The sequence below is a fragment of the Echeneis naucrates genome, chromosome 3 (genome assembly GCF_900963305.1).
Source record: "Echeneis naucrates chromosome 3, fEcheNa1.1, whole genome shotgun sequence".
NCBI classification, from domain to species: Eukaryota; Metazoa; Chordata; class Actinopteri; order Carangiformes; family Echeneidae; genus Echeneis; species Echeneis naucrates.
The window spans coordinates 7,813,702-7,831,448 of record NC_042513.1 but is presented as its reverse complement, the minus strand read 5'-3'; the positions used below and the strand labels follow the sequence as shown (position 1 = coordinate 7,831,448).

Sequence of the window (17,747 nt, the reverse complement as noted above, 5' to 3'; positions counted from 1 at the left end):
CTCACTATAATCTACATTTCTCCCTTCTTCTTTTGAGCCACTGTGTCATGTTTCTTTTTTTGGTTATATTATGGAATCCCTCCCTTCCCATCAACTGGTAAACACTGTTCCTCATTTTTTTTGAGTGAACATCTTCTGTCTTCATGGAAGCAACAGTTTCACACAGTCACTCTCAAGCCACCATGGTGCATTTGCCTTCTTTTGCTGATTATTATCTAGTCAAAGCAATAACACATTTACACAATTCAAGTCACGACTGCCTTTTAGGTTTATGTGAACCTTTTGAGCACTTTGCCTTTTCATAATGTTAACTTCTTTTTCTCCTGCTCTGTAGCTTTGTCTTCTTGCTTCTCATACAAACACTGAAAACAAGAACAGAAACACATGCACACAGAAACACACATACAAGCTCGCTCACCCACCGATGGAAAATGGTCATTTGATAACATTACAGTAGCTATAATTAAACCCTTGATGGAAGACATCAAACCGCACAGCCAGCTGTTGTGTGAAACAGACAATTGGAACCTGTGCACCCACCAACTGCCCCCCCCCCCCCCACACACACACACACACACACACACCCACACACACACACACACGTACACACGTACACAATCACTGTTGTGGCCAGAGTCTGGGCCCAATGCAATATTTTCCAATTTTCTCTAATTGTGTGAGAGTGGTAATCCAAGGCAGCCTATTGCATATTCCAGCCCCTCTGCTGCCTGCTCTGTATGGACACTAACTCTACAATTAACTTACCAGACCTGGGTCCCAAATCAAATCACTGACAGCATCTATTACTACTGCCTAGCAACACTTTCCAGCGTGCTGGTTGCATAAATGTCTTTTAAATTAGATTGGCTGAATGTGAGAGTGAAAGCTAAAAGTGTGATTGTTCTTACTTTAAATTTGTCTATGTTCTCTGACTCTCTTTTCTGTTTTTCATCTATTCTTCCTTCTTTTTTCACTTCCCTTCTGCTTTATCTTTCGATGATTTCCCTTGTTTATAATTCTTTCCTCTGTGCTTCTTGGTTTCCTCTATTGTACTTGCCCTCTTTTAGATGAGCAGCATGAATTGGCTACGTCCTCGCCTCAGCCACATCCTTTTCCGGCTTCAGTTTGAGGAGCAGGTAAACAACTTGCGTCCAGATATCCTGGCAGTAAACGCCGCCTGTGATGAGGTCAGGAAGAGCAGCTCTTTCGGCCGTCTGCTGGAGCTGGTGCTACTGCTGGGGAATTACATGAATGCAGGCTCTCGTAACGCCCAGTCTTATGGCTTCGACCTCAGTTCCCTCTGCAAGGTGAGTCTAAAATGCTTACCTTATGATCAGCTGTACACATGAGTATGTGAGTATGTAGACCGTTATTTATCTCTAAAAACACACAGAAATCTTTTTAGGTCCCCGTTTGAGGCTTACCTGCCAGATTCTTCTCATTATCATTACTGTTTGTTTCATTAAATGTGTTCAAAGCTTCATAAATCTAAGTTTGTAATACATATGTTTTACAAGGGCAGCACAATGGCATAGTGGCAAGCGCTGTTGCCCCAAAATAAGAAGGTCACTCCAGTTTCATCCCTCTGTCCAAACACATGCATGTTTGGGTTAACTGGTGACTCTAAATTGTCTGTAGGTCTGAGTGGTTGTTGGTCTGTGTCTGTCTGTGTGTTGGCCCTGTGATGGACTGGTGACCTGTCCTGGGTGTACCCCGCCCTCACCCAATGTGAGCTGTAATTGGCTCCGGCAACCCTCTCGACCCGGAAACGGATAAGGGGTCGAATGTGAATGTTTTACAAACCTTATACCAAAGCCTGTGTATGAAGACAAGTCAATACAATACCAACATGACAAAAGGCAGTCACTTCTGTGCAGACATCATGCCATGCCATGTCCGTGTGTGCAGGTGTGTGTCAGGAAAACCCTGCAGATAGTGTCTCCATCAGCCTCTCCCTTTGCGTGCTATAGTTTTTGTTTTGTTTTCACGTTGTTTTATTTTTTCACCTCACTATGGAGGAGTCCCATCACTCAACTGATCTAAAGTGGCTTTTTTGACGAGACATTGTGTTTGGAACTATTTCATTTGATTGAACACTATCAGCCCCACAACATGGGATTTTCTTCTTTATCTGCAGGCATCTATCAAAGCAGCCAGTCTCAGGCAATACTTTATTGTCATTCTCCTGCTCAGAATAGATAACTGAGGCTATGGCCAGTACCCCTTTGAAAGTTCACACACTCTGCATGGCTGCCCAGGCTCAGTGAGGCAGACACAGAAAATGGCTCTACCTGTTGATTTTATATGGAAGAAAGGCACAACAGTGTGATTTACTGTATGATATGGTGACACAGAGCAAAATGTGATCCTGGAGGAGGAAACTCCTCCAGTGGTTACATTGTAGCTGGTGGCACACTCGCTGCCGTTTCCAAAGTAACAACTGCTGCAGCCATTTGTCACTGCCACATATCTAGCCTGTTAGCCTCTGGCGCTCATGTTTATGTAAACACCAATACATGTATACACAAACGTGGATTGTCTGCATTAACTTGACAGTAAAATAATTAATAACAGTATGAGCATTAGCTTTTGTGCGTTTTGGTGTCTGTTTCTTTATCTTTGTACTTGTTTTAGGACCAAGGTGTGAGTTGATATCAGAGGCAGGATAAACAGGAAGGCATCACCTTCATGCCTGTTCCTGAGTTTGACAACTTAATTCCATGGCACACTCCACAGACCAAGAAAATTGCACCCAGCCAAACTGGAAAAAGCTAAACGTTTAGATTGTCAATTATGATTACCATCCATCTACATTCACAGAGAGACCTTTTGTGAACAAGCACTTAAAGCTTTTGAAAAAAATGGGAAAACGGAAATGAAAAGAGAGATGAGAATGTTTGATTAGTGAAGATAATACAAATATGATTAAACCCAGCGGGGCTGAGTGTGCTGTTGTCTACCAATAGATCACCTAGAGAGATACACAGCAACAATCTCCACGGGAGGGGTGTTTGGCAGGAACACTGAGAGACATCTTGGAATTAGACTGTAAAAGAGTGCTGATGGAAATTTATCAGCAAATTTGAAAAATTGTTACGTGTGGAGGGAGAGAAGCATGAATCGCAAGAGAGGTCATGACATTGTGAATATGCTTCCACTGCATCAGTAGGAGACATGAAATCTGTAGCACTTAAAACGCTCAGCGTTTAAAGCTACCGAAAGGGTTGATGGTAACGTAGTGAAGGACAGTGACATTCTCCTCACAGCCCGCAGATATGCTTATAGTTCAGAAAATCTGCTGTTCTCTATTTTTAAGTAACATGAATTTATGCAGAAATGAACTTTTCCTTCCTCTCTAATGGAACACCATATTTATACGCTAAAATTAGCCTTGACCTGTGACAATTGAAGTAACATGTAGAGCCTGAGGCATGACTTTGTGTTCGTGTTCTGTCACTTTCTCCTGACCCTCCTAACCCTAACCCTAACCCTGACAGGATAGTTTTGTTGGCTGAAACAACTTTATTTATTTTAACTGCATATGTATAATATATGTTTGTGTATGTGTTTTACGTCAGCTAAAGGACACAAAGTCAGCAGACCAAAAGACCACATTACTCCACTTCCTGGCACAAGTATGTGAGGAGGATTTTCCAGATGTGATGAAGTTTGTTGATGACCTTGAACATGTGGACCGAGCTAGCAGAGGTAATATACACCAACTAGTACACACAACTTGTACACACAAATCTACAAATGGATAAACACAATACGAGGATATCCTAACAGTTTAGTCCTATTCCCTGTGCCTTCAAGAAACCAAGAGCACATGGAGTTTCATCCACTCATTCTTTCAACATTCCTCATATCACTTTGTAGCATGGATTTGGTAATGAGTCATATCAATGGTAAATTAGCAACCAAACTCTTCTTTGAGCAGACAAAAGGAATACAAACTCAAACTGTTTCTTCTTCTGACAAAAGAAAGCCTCTTTAGCTTTGAGTTAAAGAGAGAAAATCCTTTTACTTTATATTCTGTTCAGTATGTTGTTTAAGCAACTGAGAGCATGCTATTAATACCCAAGACAGTCATATTTTTGATAAATTAACAGAAGCTTTGGATTACTTTTTAATATTGGCATTTAAGTGTTTTATAAAGCTTAGATAGTGTACATGGTATCTTCATTTAAAAAGAGTCACTAACAGAATAAGTACATCACATGACATTACACCATTTATTATTAATAATGCAAATGATAAGAAATATGTTAGGATAAGTTTTTCCATTTTTGCATGTTTTGGGTGTATCTGAGCAGAGTTTCAGTCATTACAGATCTAGTTTCAGGGAACTTCACGCATAGACACAATGGCCCATGTAGACAATGCCTTTATATAGACACAAATGGAACATTCTTTTTCTGTACTCCTTTTTTACTTTGAGCTTCACTCATACCTTTCTAGTTTTGGAGCTCTCAAGGGGTTATTCTGGGTTTAGACGCTTGTTGATTCTGTGAACATGCATTGTATTTACCAGTTTGGTGTTTGCTCTGTGCTACACACTGCTCATCTCCACTGCTTTTTGATACTAACATTAATCCTCTGCTGTAGCACATCTACAGAGTTCGAAGTTTATTTTTCAAGAGGATATGTCAGGTCACTTTACTGCCTAAATGTATCTTAAATATCTCATGTTGGGTTCTTACCATCTCCCCCCCCCCCCCCCCCCCAATAACTTGTGGCAGACAGCTGCACAAACATATATGGGGTCACAGACTGGGGTCAGATGTGTAATGAGGTTACATTTCTGTTCTCAACGAATTCTGTGGAGGAAGTGCTGAGCTGTAGATTAGCTGTGTGTGTGAGTCAGAATATACCTTCATGTCTGGTTGTACTTTCACAGCATGTCAATTGCTGCTCCAAAGATTATTTTATCCGCTCCTGCAATCCCAGTATGAGTGAGTGAAGGAAAGGGTAGGGAGGAGGAAACAATAATGATGAAATGTGTGGCTTTATTGTTTTGTCTTGTGAGAACCTTCTTTTGCTATTTTGTTGGTTCTTTGATAATCGGTCAGATAATGATGCTCCTGTTGAATATTTCGTTTCTCCCACCAGTGCTGGATGTCTACATATCCATGTCCAAGACCCATTGGTACAAGAGTGTGATTGATGGCACACAATACAACTGAACGATTTATCAAATCAAAATTGTAATTTCAGACATTGCAATTAGTTATCAAAAGAACTAGTGTATTAAAAAACACTGATTAGAATTTTATGGACATCAAGCTGTGTGTATACTGTATTTATATATAATGTATGTATATGCATAAATCCTCCACGTCTTTCTCTATGTTTTTGATCCATTAAGGTGATGCATACAGCAAGTGTGTCATCTCTCCATATCCAGTTTTCAAATACACACATTCCATTTCGTCTTTGTAAACCACGCTCCTGACTGACTTCCTTTTTATCAAGTCTGACAGCCATTCAGCAGGCCTGACGACACTCTAAAAGGCTGCATTACATTCATAGAATTCACCAAAGAGCTTACTTGAGCATGAAAACAAGGTTGGACAGAGGTAGCAGTAATGATTTGTGCTTCTTTTGCAAAAGCTGCAGTCTTTTGACCGTAACACAGCCCTCGTTTCCCCATTGCCAATCTCACCTCTCAAAACAGCAAAACTGCAGCTTAGTTCAGGGTTCCTTTGTGTCTCCTTTCTTATATCCACTATGCTTTCTTCTTTTCAGCACTGCAATCATTATTTCTTCTGACATGGAGAAGCAGTCCTTGTTTCTCTCTGGCACTTTTCCATCTACAGGCCGCTCTCCACCTGCTTGACTCTCGGCCTATTTTGTCTCTGTCTGTGATTTTTGGTTTCTCAATCTTGTTCTACCTTTTCCTACCTTTTTATTTTTCCATTCCTTTTGCCACAAAAACACACAACACACCACAGGCAAATTTGACCAATTAATGGTGTGAGGCGCTTGCTCACACCAACATGGCGACATTATTTCCTTGCATAATTCTTCAAATTCCACCTGTCAGCAGAACATACTGCACTGGTGAATGAGCTCAGATTGAAAGTAAAAAGGGCTACTTGAGAATGCAATGACCTTCTTGCCCATGTTGCTCCCTGTGAATATAAGAAAAGGAACATTGTGTATGCAAAACATGGAGTTTGTTTGCACATTGGATTATTTATTTGTCATTTTGTTTTTTTTTGTTTCTTTTTGTTGCTAGCCTCATGCACCACCATCAGTCTGATCACATTTTTCTGTCAGGCTTTGGCCTCAGAAGGCACATCTGCACGTTTTCCCTCTCCTCATTTCCATGCATCAGAGGATGATCTATAGTGGTTCTCTGCATGGAGTGGAGGTGTTTCTGAGTCAGTATGCACAGTTGTGTGCTCCACTCAGTCTCATTTATAGCACAGCAGGTTGGCAGCGTAATAAAAAGATGTCAATGGGGGATTTGACCTCTAAAAATTATTATTCTGCCAAAACATCCTATATCTGCAACCCCTTTCAACCACAGATGTGTTCAGACTGTGTGCTCTCACTCACACTTTAAATAAAGGTAAAAGCAAAGCAGGTGAGAACAAGGGAGATGTGGAAACACCAGTTTATGTTCTGTCTCCCGCTCTGCTTGTCACTGTAGCAGAGTTATTTTTCAGAATTCCTACGCTCTGTACAAAAAGTGTGTGTTTGCATGAAGCACCAGCATCTTTTGTGTTCACACATATATCTATGTTTAATTGATTATACAAGCTGCTATACTCAAAATCCTTATCATTCCTGGCTGATTTTCTCCTGAAGTTTATGCTTCAATTTCCATCACCTGCGTAGCTCCTCTTATTCATATGCCCTTCCATATCACAAAACCCTCCAGTAAAAAAAACAAACAAATAAACCCAAACCCCAAGCTCCCTGTTTCCTTACCCATCTTTGCTTTTTTTCAGTCAGTGCATCCTCATTAGACTTTAAGCGTTTCTATATACAGACTATCTCTCTGGCTTCCTTCCATCGCTGCATGATGCTGATACCTCATTCAGCAGGTTTTGGCTGCTTCACTTTTACAAAAACAAAAACCAACAAAAAACAAAGATTTAAATGTAAATTATGTAGCAGGTTTTTGTTCTGATTGCTTACTGAAATATCTTTTACGAGGATCCATGCTAACTTTCTTTTTTGGATACTGCAATGATATATATATATATATATATAGTATCTTTATTTTGAACTGACAAGTAAATAGATTAGTGCAGCAATATTATGAGAAAGGAAAATAAATCTTCCCTTCCAGTTTTGTTTGTTTGAGTCATGACAGTGTGCATCACCCACCATTAAGGCACATGGGCTCAAGGATAGTATAGTCAAGGTTCTGGGGTTGTTCTTCTTTGGGCTTTGCAGAACCCGGTCTCACTAATAACTTAAATTTCACAGCAAATGTGATAGGAAAACAGCAAAGGGTACACATCTTCCATGTCACGAACAAGCAGTTATAGAGAACTCCAATACAATGTTGATATAGGTAGAATAGTTCACATGAGCTATGAACAGAAACTGAATGGTCACCTGCTGCCGCTGTCATGGAAATAATCCAAATACCCAGTCAGAAATTGAATCAGTGATTTACAAAACAATTGCACCAGTGAGATCACATAAAGTCTGCTTTCACAGGGGATATAAATAAAATCCAGTTGTTCCAAATTTGGAAACATTTGTCCTGCTGGATTCTTAGTTGGTAGGTAAATTTTTCCATCCTAAATATCTCTAGAATAGTTCCAATCCAGTCGTCTAGGGCCGATGGTGTCAGCATTAACCATCTCCTGATGATCGTTTTTTACTTGCCACCATGAGTATTTGCAGCAACTTTATCTCTCTGCTACATTCCAAGAAAGTAACATGGCCTAAATGCAAGGCGTCAAATCTTAGAGGTATTTCATTGTTAAAGATTGTGCTAAGTGTAGACTGGATACCCCTCCAAAACACTTTCAGCTTGGGACAGTCCCAAAAGATGTGATAGTGATTAGCCACCATGCGCATATTTGCACCTTTGTACTTCTCCTGATGTGGTGTCTTGAAATATCTGAAAATATTCTTCTAGCAATGCTCTCTCCAGACCATGGAGCTAGATGTTGTCCAGTGGAAGGACCAAGTCTACTCAGAGATCTCAATCCCTGTTTCTCTTTCCCATTTACCTTTAATGTGAAGGGTGTTGCTCTTGTTGGGATGGGATATAGCTGTGTATAATTTGGAAATAGAGTTGAATGAGGTCATTGTCATGGCATTTTTCAGCATGTGGTAAAATTCTGATTCGACAACTGAAAAATCTGTCAATTTGCATTCATGATTGATATAGGTATCATAGTTGCAGATATCTATGGAAATCATTCCGTTGAGAGCCATGTAGCAGTGATTTTTTTCAAACAGCACTATTTTTTGCAATTTGATTGTTTCTCAGTGTGGTGGAGGAACAGAGATAATGCTGGAAATGTATCTTCTGATCACAGGAGTAATACAGCAAGAAAAAATCATTCACACCATCAGGATGACTACCACAGGAGTTGAGATTCTTAACAACCACATTTTCCAATCTTCTGGTTGAAGGTTGCGGCAGATTTCCTTTCACATGTTCTGCAACAGAACGGAGAAATTGTATGAGTTGTTTACAATACATTGAATTTTCACAATTTGTGAGTCAGTGGTGTAGGGGCTTTCAAAGGTGGCCAACTAACAGAGGGAGGGCGACCAAATACGATTTCAAATGGGAGACATTGAGATCGGTTCTGCTTCTCATTCTCATGTTTTTGAGCTCTAACAGGAGAGCTTTTATCCAGTTTCAGCACTAGGCTAGTTTATTTTCCTAATGCCATTTGCTCTTTCTACTGCACCTCCACTTTGTGGATGGCATGCACAATGTTGTTTAAGATTTATGCCCAATCCAGTGCTGAGTTGGTTTAGGGCTTCATTGGCAAAGTTAAGCTATCTATTTGGAAAACATGTCAATCATAACCAAAACAATACTTCTTATGTTCACATGGTGTGAGTTCAATGAAATAAATCATCAGAAGTTAGAATGGAGTTGATACTTGCGTGTGTGCTGCCTGTTGTATCTTGAAAGGTCGGCCTGGTTTGTGTTGTGTACATACAAGACATCTCTTGCAATGTTGCTTAGCAAATGTAATGAAACCTTTTGCGAACTTTGTTGAAATTTGTAATTGCCTGTAACATTCCCCCTTTTGACACGTGGTCCAAACCATGGGTCATCTGTGCTATATTTCCCAGCAGCTGCCTTGCATGCTTCAGCAAGAGCCACAAATTCTGCAGAATGAGCAGAGTATGAGTCTGGAAAGCGACCTGAAACAACAGTGGATGGAGAGCATACAGCAAAACCTACTCTGTTTGATCAAGTCAAAGGGTCTCTAGATGATGAGCCATCAGTGAATGAAACTATATCAGGGTTTGTTAAAGGAACATAAGTAAGATCAGGATGTGAACAAGACGTTTGCACAGAGAAGACACAGGTATCTGCAGATACCTTTTGTAAAAGGCCATAATGAAGTGCAGAGCACACTTCCCTTGTGTAGTCACATTCCATGCAAAGGTTACAATAATAATGAGCACTTTGCAGGGGTAGATAACAATTACAACATTTGAAGAGCAACAAATCGTTCACATCAGAAACCAGAAAACAAAAGAGAGAATCAGAAACAACCCAAAATATTCACGGCAGAAGGCATAAAATTGACTTTTGCTTTTATTTATCTTATAGGCTCTGGCCGTTGCCTTTATGACCTTTTAACACAGATTAAATTTGTGAACAATCAATTCACGGAAATGCATCATGATTTAAATGCAAATATGCATCATTTTAACATGACTGCAGCATTTAAATAATTATATTTCTTTGTTCTTTAACTTGTACATTTTTATACGTATAAGCAATTTCATGACTTAAATTTTGGTTTTAGCTCACCAAAACATCTGTTCGGTATAAAACAAATTGAAGTTAATTAGAAAAGGCCAGACTTAATTTTGTTCCAGATGCGTTAAGATTTTGTCGATGACCAATATTGAAAAACTTACCAGCTGTAACTAACTGTGTGCACTTGATACATATCCTCCTATTTGTTTTCATTGTTCCTGAACGAAATAAAAATATCACCATTGTCCCTTTCCATGGAAACATTAACCCTCACTTAAACTGGGTTTTACTTTTTTGTTTTACTGCACAGATTGGCAGGGTGATTTCTTAGCATAATAAAAATCAGCCGGTCAGTGCAAAGCAGTTCTGTGAATTCTGCTGACTGGTAATAGTGGTCACAATGTGGTCTCCCAACTTTTTTGATAATTTTACACCTTTGTCATTTTCTTTGACACCAGATGAGAAAGGAATAAAAAAAAAATAGCAAGAAAATAGGAGATATTGTTAAATGTAAATTAACAGGAGAAAGAAAATGCGCACTAATTATAGGAAACAGATTTTTTTTTTAGCTCTGCTGTAGTGGGTGTTGCATGGCGCCCACTTAGTCGCCCATTTAGTCTTTTACATTCACAGGCTCACTTTTATCTTATGAGAAGTTGGGCTACTTCACCAACAACAGACTTTAGAATAATTGTCATTAAGATGACTGATTGAACAAGCACGTTTGCATCCGAGATTATATTGTCAGTAAATGAGGTTTTTAACATAAATATGCTAAGTTCAACTACATTTAATGTCTCACTCTTTTTTTTTCCTCTCTCTCTCCGGTAAAGTATGTATTAGGATCAAGGGAAATGTGAAACTGCTTAAAAAAAGTAAGCAGCTTATGCTTTTTTGTCAAGCAGGGTCTAATCAGGGTAATTTAAGCCATATACTATATTCAGTGACTAGCTTAAAGTGTCAGCCATGAACAATCTAACAGAAAGTCGGACTCACTTCTCCTGCTCTCCCACCTGCACAATCAGTGCACCTGTTGGCAAGACGAAAGCCAAAACCCTGGGACCTGGCAAGATTTGTACCTCATCATCCTTCTTCAGTCTTGGCCGCAGATTTCAGTCTGTTTCTCTTTATTACTGAAATATAGCACATAGTGTAAAAAGACAAACATAGATAAACATAGCAAGCAGGGGTTTTTTGTTTTTTATTTTTTTTCCCCTATGAAATTAATTTTTTGTGACAGACACAAGAAGATGCAAGAGGCAAACATTGCACGCGCCTTCACTTGATGTTTATTTATCCTTGGTTGTTTATTCCCACGATGTTTCTGGCAGAGTATGAACCCATAATAAGCATAATTTGCAGTCGCACTGGCTGCTTTCCTCTACTTTATTATTTTATCTTTTTTTCTGTATGTTGTAATTCCTCTGATTCTTTCAGAGCATCAGCATAATAATGCATCTGATTGTACCTGTAATTGAGTTGTTCTTTGTCTGCGTCTTACCTCACATTGTGTCTGCTATGGTTTTATGAATGTGTGTGTTGATATGTGGGTGTTTGTCAGTATCTGCAGAGAATCTGGAAAAGAGTCTCAGGCAGATGGAGAGACAGCTGCTGCAGCTGGAGAGAGACCTGGAGACCTTTTCTTCCCCTGATGACCCCAACGACATGTTCTTCACTAAAATGACTATATCCTTTTACAAACCGATATGCACTCAACAGTCTAAGGCATTATTAAGTTAATTTTGTGGAATGAAACAAGGGAACTGTTTACATATTTCGCTGTTGCGATGCAAGGGTTAGCAATAGAGAATGTAGATAAAGGGATGGAATTTTTAATGCTGGAATCATCATATAACAGTTTTAATCAGAATGCTGTCTCGAAACCTTCTGTAAAGTTAATCCACCTCCCTCCATTCAAGTGGAAAATTTGCTTTTTTTTTCTTCAGGATTGTCCAGAGCAAATTATCAATTAGCTTAGGAAATAAAAGAATGACAGAAAAGGATAGTCATCCCACTGTTGGTCTTATCTCGACAAGGTTATTTGTTCATGAGGTGTATAATTCATGGGTGGCGTCCTATTCCTGAGATAAGTTATTGTATTGGTACAACACTCAGCTCTCTTTTTCATTTGTTTTCTACCACTTATCCTTTTCTGGGTCGTGGGCAGTGCTGCAGCCAATCAGAGTTCATGCTGGGTGAGGGTGGGGTCACCCTGGACAGGTCACGAGTCCATCACAGTGCCAACACATAGAGACAGACAGAGACCAACAACCACTCACACTCAGACCTACAGACAAGTTAACCCAAACATGATGTCTTTGGATGGTGGGAGGAAACCAGAGTACCCGGAGGAGACACATGCAGGCACAGGAAGAACATGCAAACTCCACACAGAAAGGCCCCAGGCTGGGACCCACACTTGCGACCTTCTTATCATGGGACAACAGCACTGACCACAATGCTGCCGTGCTGCTCGCTCTTTTTCAGTGGTACTTTATAATGAGGGCAACTTTGTTAATGATCAGAGAGGGAGAACTGGGACAAGGCCTCCTCTTTCCTTCTGTCACTCTTTCTTTATCCTAGTAATAGTTTTATCTTGATAGAAATAGAAGAAGATAAATGTTTTCTTTGATTTATGTTAAAAAATTTAAATATAAATCTATAGTAATCATTTAAATTAAGTTGCCAAAAGTGCCAAATTTTTATGATATCAAGATCTAGTGCTGACAGCTGTCAGGTATGTCTCAGACCAGTCTAAATATGTAATCAATAATACACCCTGTATCAAGCCTCTTTCATGTAGTTTTGATCCATAGCCTTGGGGCAGGGACACTGATGGCTTGAGTTGTGGTAGTTAGCAGAGAAGCTGAGTGCAACACAGAAAAGTTCACTGAGAATGGATTTTTCTGGTCTGCCTTTCACTGCTTTGCTTTCCAATTCCAGGTAGTCTGCACAAAATGTCTTATCTGAGCAATGCTGATTAAGTGTTCGAATATCAGCAGAAAATTTGAAGACGAAATTTTTGTCTCTAATAAAATAAAATGCAGATAAAATCCACAAGTTAAGCACTAAGCATTAGGGCTGCCATTTTCATCCATTAGAAGCTCTCTCGTTCATACACACACTCTTTAGGGCTAAATATGTGGCCTATCTATATTTGGGCTGACACTTATAAAATGTCATATTCAGTCTAAGACCATCCCTGTGCAAATCTCACACAATGGTCATAAATTTGGGACTTGTTTAAAACATATGATTTAAAAATAAACTATTCTTTGGAGTCATGCCTCTGATGGGATGATCTTATTGAACACACACACACACACACATATATGTGTTGCATTGAACATAAGAAATGAAACAAATAAATACAAAAAGGAAGATACAAGTAGAATACACACACAAATGACACGTTTCAAGCACTGGTGCACTTTTTTTAGTCTGAAAAGCCATTTTTCTTGATGTCAGTATCTCCTGTACTATCTAACGTTGTCAATTAATTAAGTGAATACTAATCATTATTAAAAATTATGATTCATATCTTAAAATTAAAGATCAAAGTTTTAAGCAGTTTGCTTTTGAGATGAAAATTTGATTTTTCACTTCACGGTTCACTTGGTTATGCAGTTATTGTCCAGCTGGTCTAATGTAACACGTCAAAGCTTGAGCCTACCTTTCAAAGGTGACAAAGTAAGAAACGAAGTGTGAAGAGGAAGTCTTATGAATGAGCTGTTGTCTTCCACTGGTTTCTCTGCAAGAGGAGAAAAGTCAGGAGAGGGGAAGCAGTCTACTTATCAGCCATGGCTTTCTGCTCTTTTCTCTGTCTCTTGCTTTCCATTACCTGCTCCTCATGTCTCTTTCTCCCAGCCCCTGGCTTGGAAAGATATTACTGACAAGTCAATCTGGGAGCAGTGCCTATTCAACAGCATTTACCCAATATTGAATAGGCAGTCCCATCCCCAGCCAGATTCAGCCAGGGCCAGACCTCAAATATGTCCATCAATTGAGTGATAATGAAGGGGCACAATAGGAGTAAAAGAGGCTTCTCACATCCCCTTGATACTCAGACACTGTTGCCTCTTAACTGCTACGAGACAATGGTGTTGAGTTTCATTAGTAACCCTGCCAGTAGAAGACACATCATCCACACATCTTTTTCATGCCCATCGATCCATTCAATAACCCGTTTTGCCACGTGGAAGGGGTTACTTTGTCACGTATCCCATATGAGAGAAGAGAGCTTGTTGAGAGGTAGATTTTCACCTATGCACCATTTTAGACTTTGCAATCTGTTTGAACAAATTCTGTTATATTTGCAGTTAGTATTCTGGATGTCCGACATGAGTAATTGGGAGAGAACATACTGTAGTAGTAGTAGTCTGACTGACAGTATCAAAACTCTGTTAGTTTTTCAGCTCCAGATTCTTGCACCCCCTCCACATGCCCTGTATTGCTGTCAAATTGTACTCACTGCAACATTTAATTTACAATTGATGTGTGATGGATGTGTTGTTGACCTTGACCACATCCCCACAGTTTCAGCAAGGTTGCACGGGAGCAATATGGAAAGCTGGTGATTATGCACGGCAATATGGAGACACTGTATCAGAACATGCTGGAGTACTTTGCGGTTGATCCCAAGAAGACATCAGTAGAAGAACTGTTCACTGATCTCAGCAACTTTCGTTCCATGTTCGCTGTAAGTATATCTCACTGTAGATTGTCCCATTAAAGAGGCATATTAATGTGAATCTTCACATTTAATTCTAATGGGGTGGTTCATGATTATCTCACCGTTGTACTTGCAGTTCCTTTTTTTCTACAGAACACAAAGTCGATTGTTGGACTGTGGAGAGGTGGATCTAATCCCTTCACTCAGCCCTGATTGTCAGGCAGATTGCTATTTCTAGTACAGTGTCAGTTGCATGGTAACCACGCTGTAATACATACCCTGCTTTTTCCATTTTCCGTTAAATGGGAGTTTAATTAAAAAAACATCATGTTGCCTTGAGGAGAACATAGCCATTGAGACCAAAAACTCAATAGAACAACGTTAATTGAGTAAATATTCTAATTTTGGAGTAGGAGTCACCCGCTGATGGGCATTGGAGAGAATGCAGTTTTAAAGTACTTCCTCACTGCCCCTTGGAACTATGTCCATTTTTATATACAATATATTGTTGATATAAAAAAAATATGGTTAATGCACTGTCAAACCAATGTTTTCCAGAAATGTGTTGATGTGTTTGCACTATAAAGAAGGTGCAAAAATTTTGGTACACTGAAAAATGGCACAACTAGATAGACCAAACAAAAATCTTTGTGTTTTTTTTTTTTTTAACGGGTAAAAAGCAGACTTGGTACGAAAAATTCTGATGTAAACCTTCAGCAGCATCAAAAATTGCTGCTGAAATGATAGCTCACTCTAGTTAGATGTTTTGATATTTTATAGGCCTCTTTTCTATGTGATTGGCACACCAGGCTCCTGTCGTATAATGCAAAACAGAACAGTGTTCTATGTAGCCCAGTCCCAGCCAGACATTTATATCATCACTGAGCTCCGTGGCCTTATCAGTCTGGTGCTACTGTGAGTGTTGGAGCTATGGAGACCCACTGTGTTTAATCAGCAGGATTAGTGGCACAGGCCACTGGGCGCGTCAGATAATAGTAGCTAATTAGCTTACTAAAGTTCCTGCCCTGCCCCCAACTTAACATCTACCACACACAAATGGATTTCATGCCTCTTTAGCTTTTTTAACAGCACAGTCATTAGTTATACTTAAGATTTGCTCATACTCCAAAGCTTTGTCTTTACATTTGTAGCTTTCAGTGGGAGAGGTTGTGGAAGTTTGCTTCTGTCTCAGTCCTGATTTTTACCTCAGAACTGTTTCATCTGTTAAATGTAAAACTGTTAAAACATTTTTCACAAGACCTCATCTTTGATACAACATGAAATATGATCAAATGTAATAGATATATAATTAATAGAACATTTTCTATAGTTAATCATAATAAAACCATTGTACCGAATGAAATTTCTTATAAACATGCATGGCCCCCTCAGGTTGAATTGTGATAACTTTGGTATATATATATATATATATATATATATATATATATATATATATATGTATATATATGTATATATATGTATATATATGTATATATATATATGTGTATATATATGTATATAGAGTTTTGACTCAGTGCCTCTTTAGACTAAATTGAAATTAGGCATCAATCACACCTGTCACCTGAGATCATTTAATTATATCACGCATCACTGCTCTTGTAGTTTCCTTTTCTTTTCCCTCATTTTCTCTGTCCATAATTTAACAAATTGGATGCCCATTAGGAATATAGTCAATTGTGATCAGTGGTTGCCAAGAGCAACCGGCCGTTTTTTTTTTTTTTTTTTTTTAAACAGGGCAGTGGCTTAGGGTTTTCACACAGAGAGGTACACATACACGTACACGCACATACAGCATGCTCAGTCACCCGTAGGAAAGAGATCCAGGGCGAGGCTGCACATCTGACAGGAATCCAATTGAGCGTGTCTAATGGCGGACATCCAGGAGAGAAGGAGGGGTAGCAGACCTGCAGTGATGAAGGAGAGCAGAGGGCAATTTCCTCAGAGAGCTGCTTTCTCACTCTCTGTCCCCCTCCCACCGTCCCTTTCTACAGAATCTCTCTCTCTCTAGCTCTGTCTTCTCTCTGTTCTCTGTCTTTGTCTCTCAGCATAGAGATATTGCTTTATCCAGAAAAAAATCACAACTTCATATTTCAGGTTCTCTTAAAATCTGTTTGTTCAGCGCTCATTATTTTTTAGTATTTAGCTCATTTGTGCCTTTAATGTTGAATTACAATTTAAAACAAAACTTTTTTTTGTGTTGTACTTGGTCAATATTCACAGCAAGGCTTTCTTCTTTTGTCTTAAATTCCTAATGTGCTCTTTGATTTTAGATAACTGGATGGTCTTTATGTGCCCACTGTGATCATATCAATTTTACTTTCAACTGGGATCTTTTGATGTAATATTCTTTAGCTGCTCTTTTACCCATTCTGTTTTCTTTGTGAAGTTTAAGAGTGATCCTTTCTTCATCAGGTGCGACGTGCTCTGTGGATCTACATGGTCAGTTATTATTAAAAGCATCTGCCAGCCATTTTTAAGTTTGCTTGAAACATGTATCCATGATCTATGATTGAACTTTGGTTCTGTGCTTGAAATGCTTCAAAATACGTGAATATCTCTAAATGTTCCTGGAGAAACTTACTTTGACAGTCCATTTTCTGATGATGCATACAAATTTTATCACTACCAGCGCAGTACAAATGTCACAGCTTTTAGGAACATGGTGTGACAGGAGTTCAGGGTACTTCAATGGCATACCTAATTACCAGATCAGTCAGATAATCCAGCAGAACACTTGTGATGTGGCAGATTGGGAGACTGGCAATTGACTAATTTCTTCAGATTTATTTTAAGGAAACAACTGATGCAATCAGTAATGGAAAACATTGATCAGGATTTCAAAGGAATGCTTCTAACATCTTGTAGAATTTGTACCTTAAGAATCTGAGAATGTGTTTGGAAATATTGCTGTAGGGAAATATGATTTCGCTAATAACGTGCTGGGTAAGTGTATATCTCTATAACCATTGCACAGAATGAAATTTCTTATAAACATTCGTAGTCCCCTCAGTGTATGTATGTGTATCTGCATATATATATATGTATATACACACACACACACACACATACACACACACAGTAAATTGGGTAACAATTGCAGCTGTCTACTGTGCCTGTGACCTGAGA

The 17,747-nt window shown here is 39.1% G+C and overlaps 1 protein-coding gene across 5 annotated transcripts in view; it reads left to right on the top strand.

Moving 5' to 3' along the window:
• LOC115040701 (protein diaphanous homolog 3-like) overlaps positions 1 to 17,747 on the top strand; it is a 146,548-nt gene that overhangs the window by 65,983 nt on the left and 62,818 nt on the right. For all 5 annotated transcript variants that reach the window (XM_029497661.1, XM_029497659.1, XM_029497660.1 and 2 more), the window contains 4 exons: positions 1,068 to 1,307; positions 3,579 to 3,708; positions 11,490 to 11,614; positions 14,463 to 14,627. In XM_029497661.1, the coding sequence (XP_029353521.1) occupies positions 1,068 to 1,307; positions 3,579 to 3,708; positions 11,490 to 11,614; positions 14,463 to 14,627 (660 nt within the window). The remainder of the gene's footprint in view (positions 1 to 1,067; positions 1,308 to 3,578; positions 3,709 to 11,489; positions 11,615 to 14,462; positions 14,628 to 17,747) is intronic.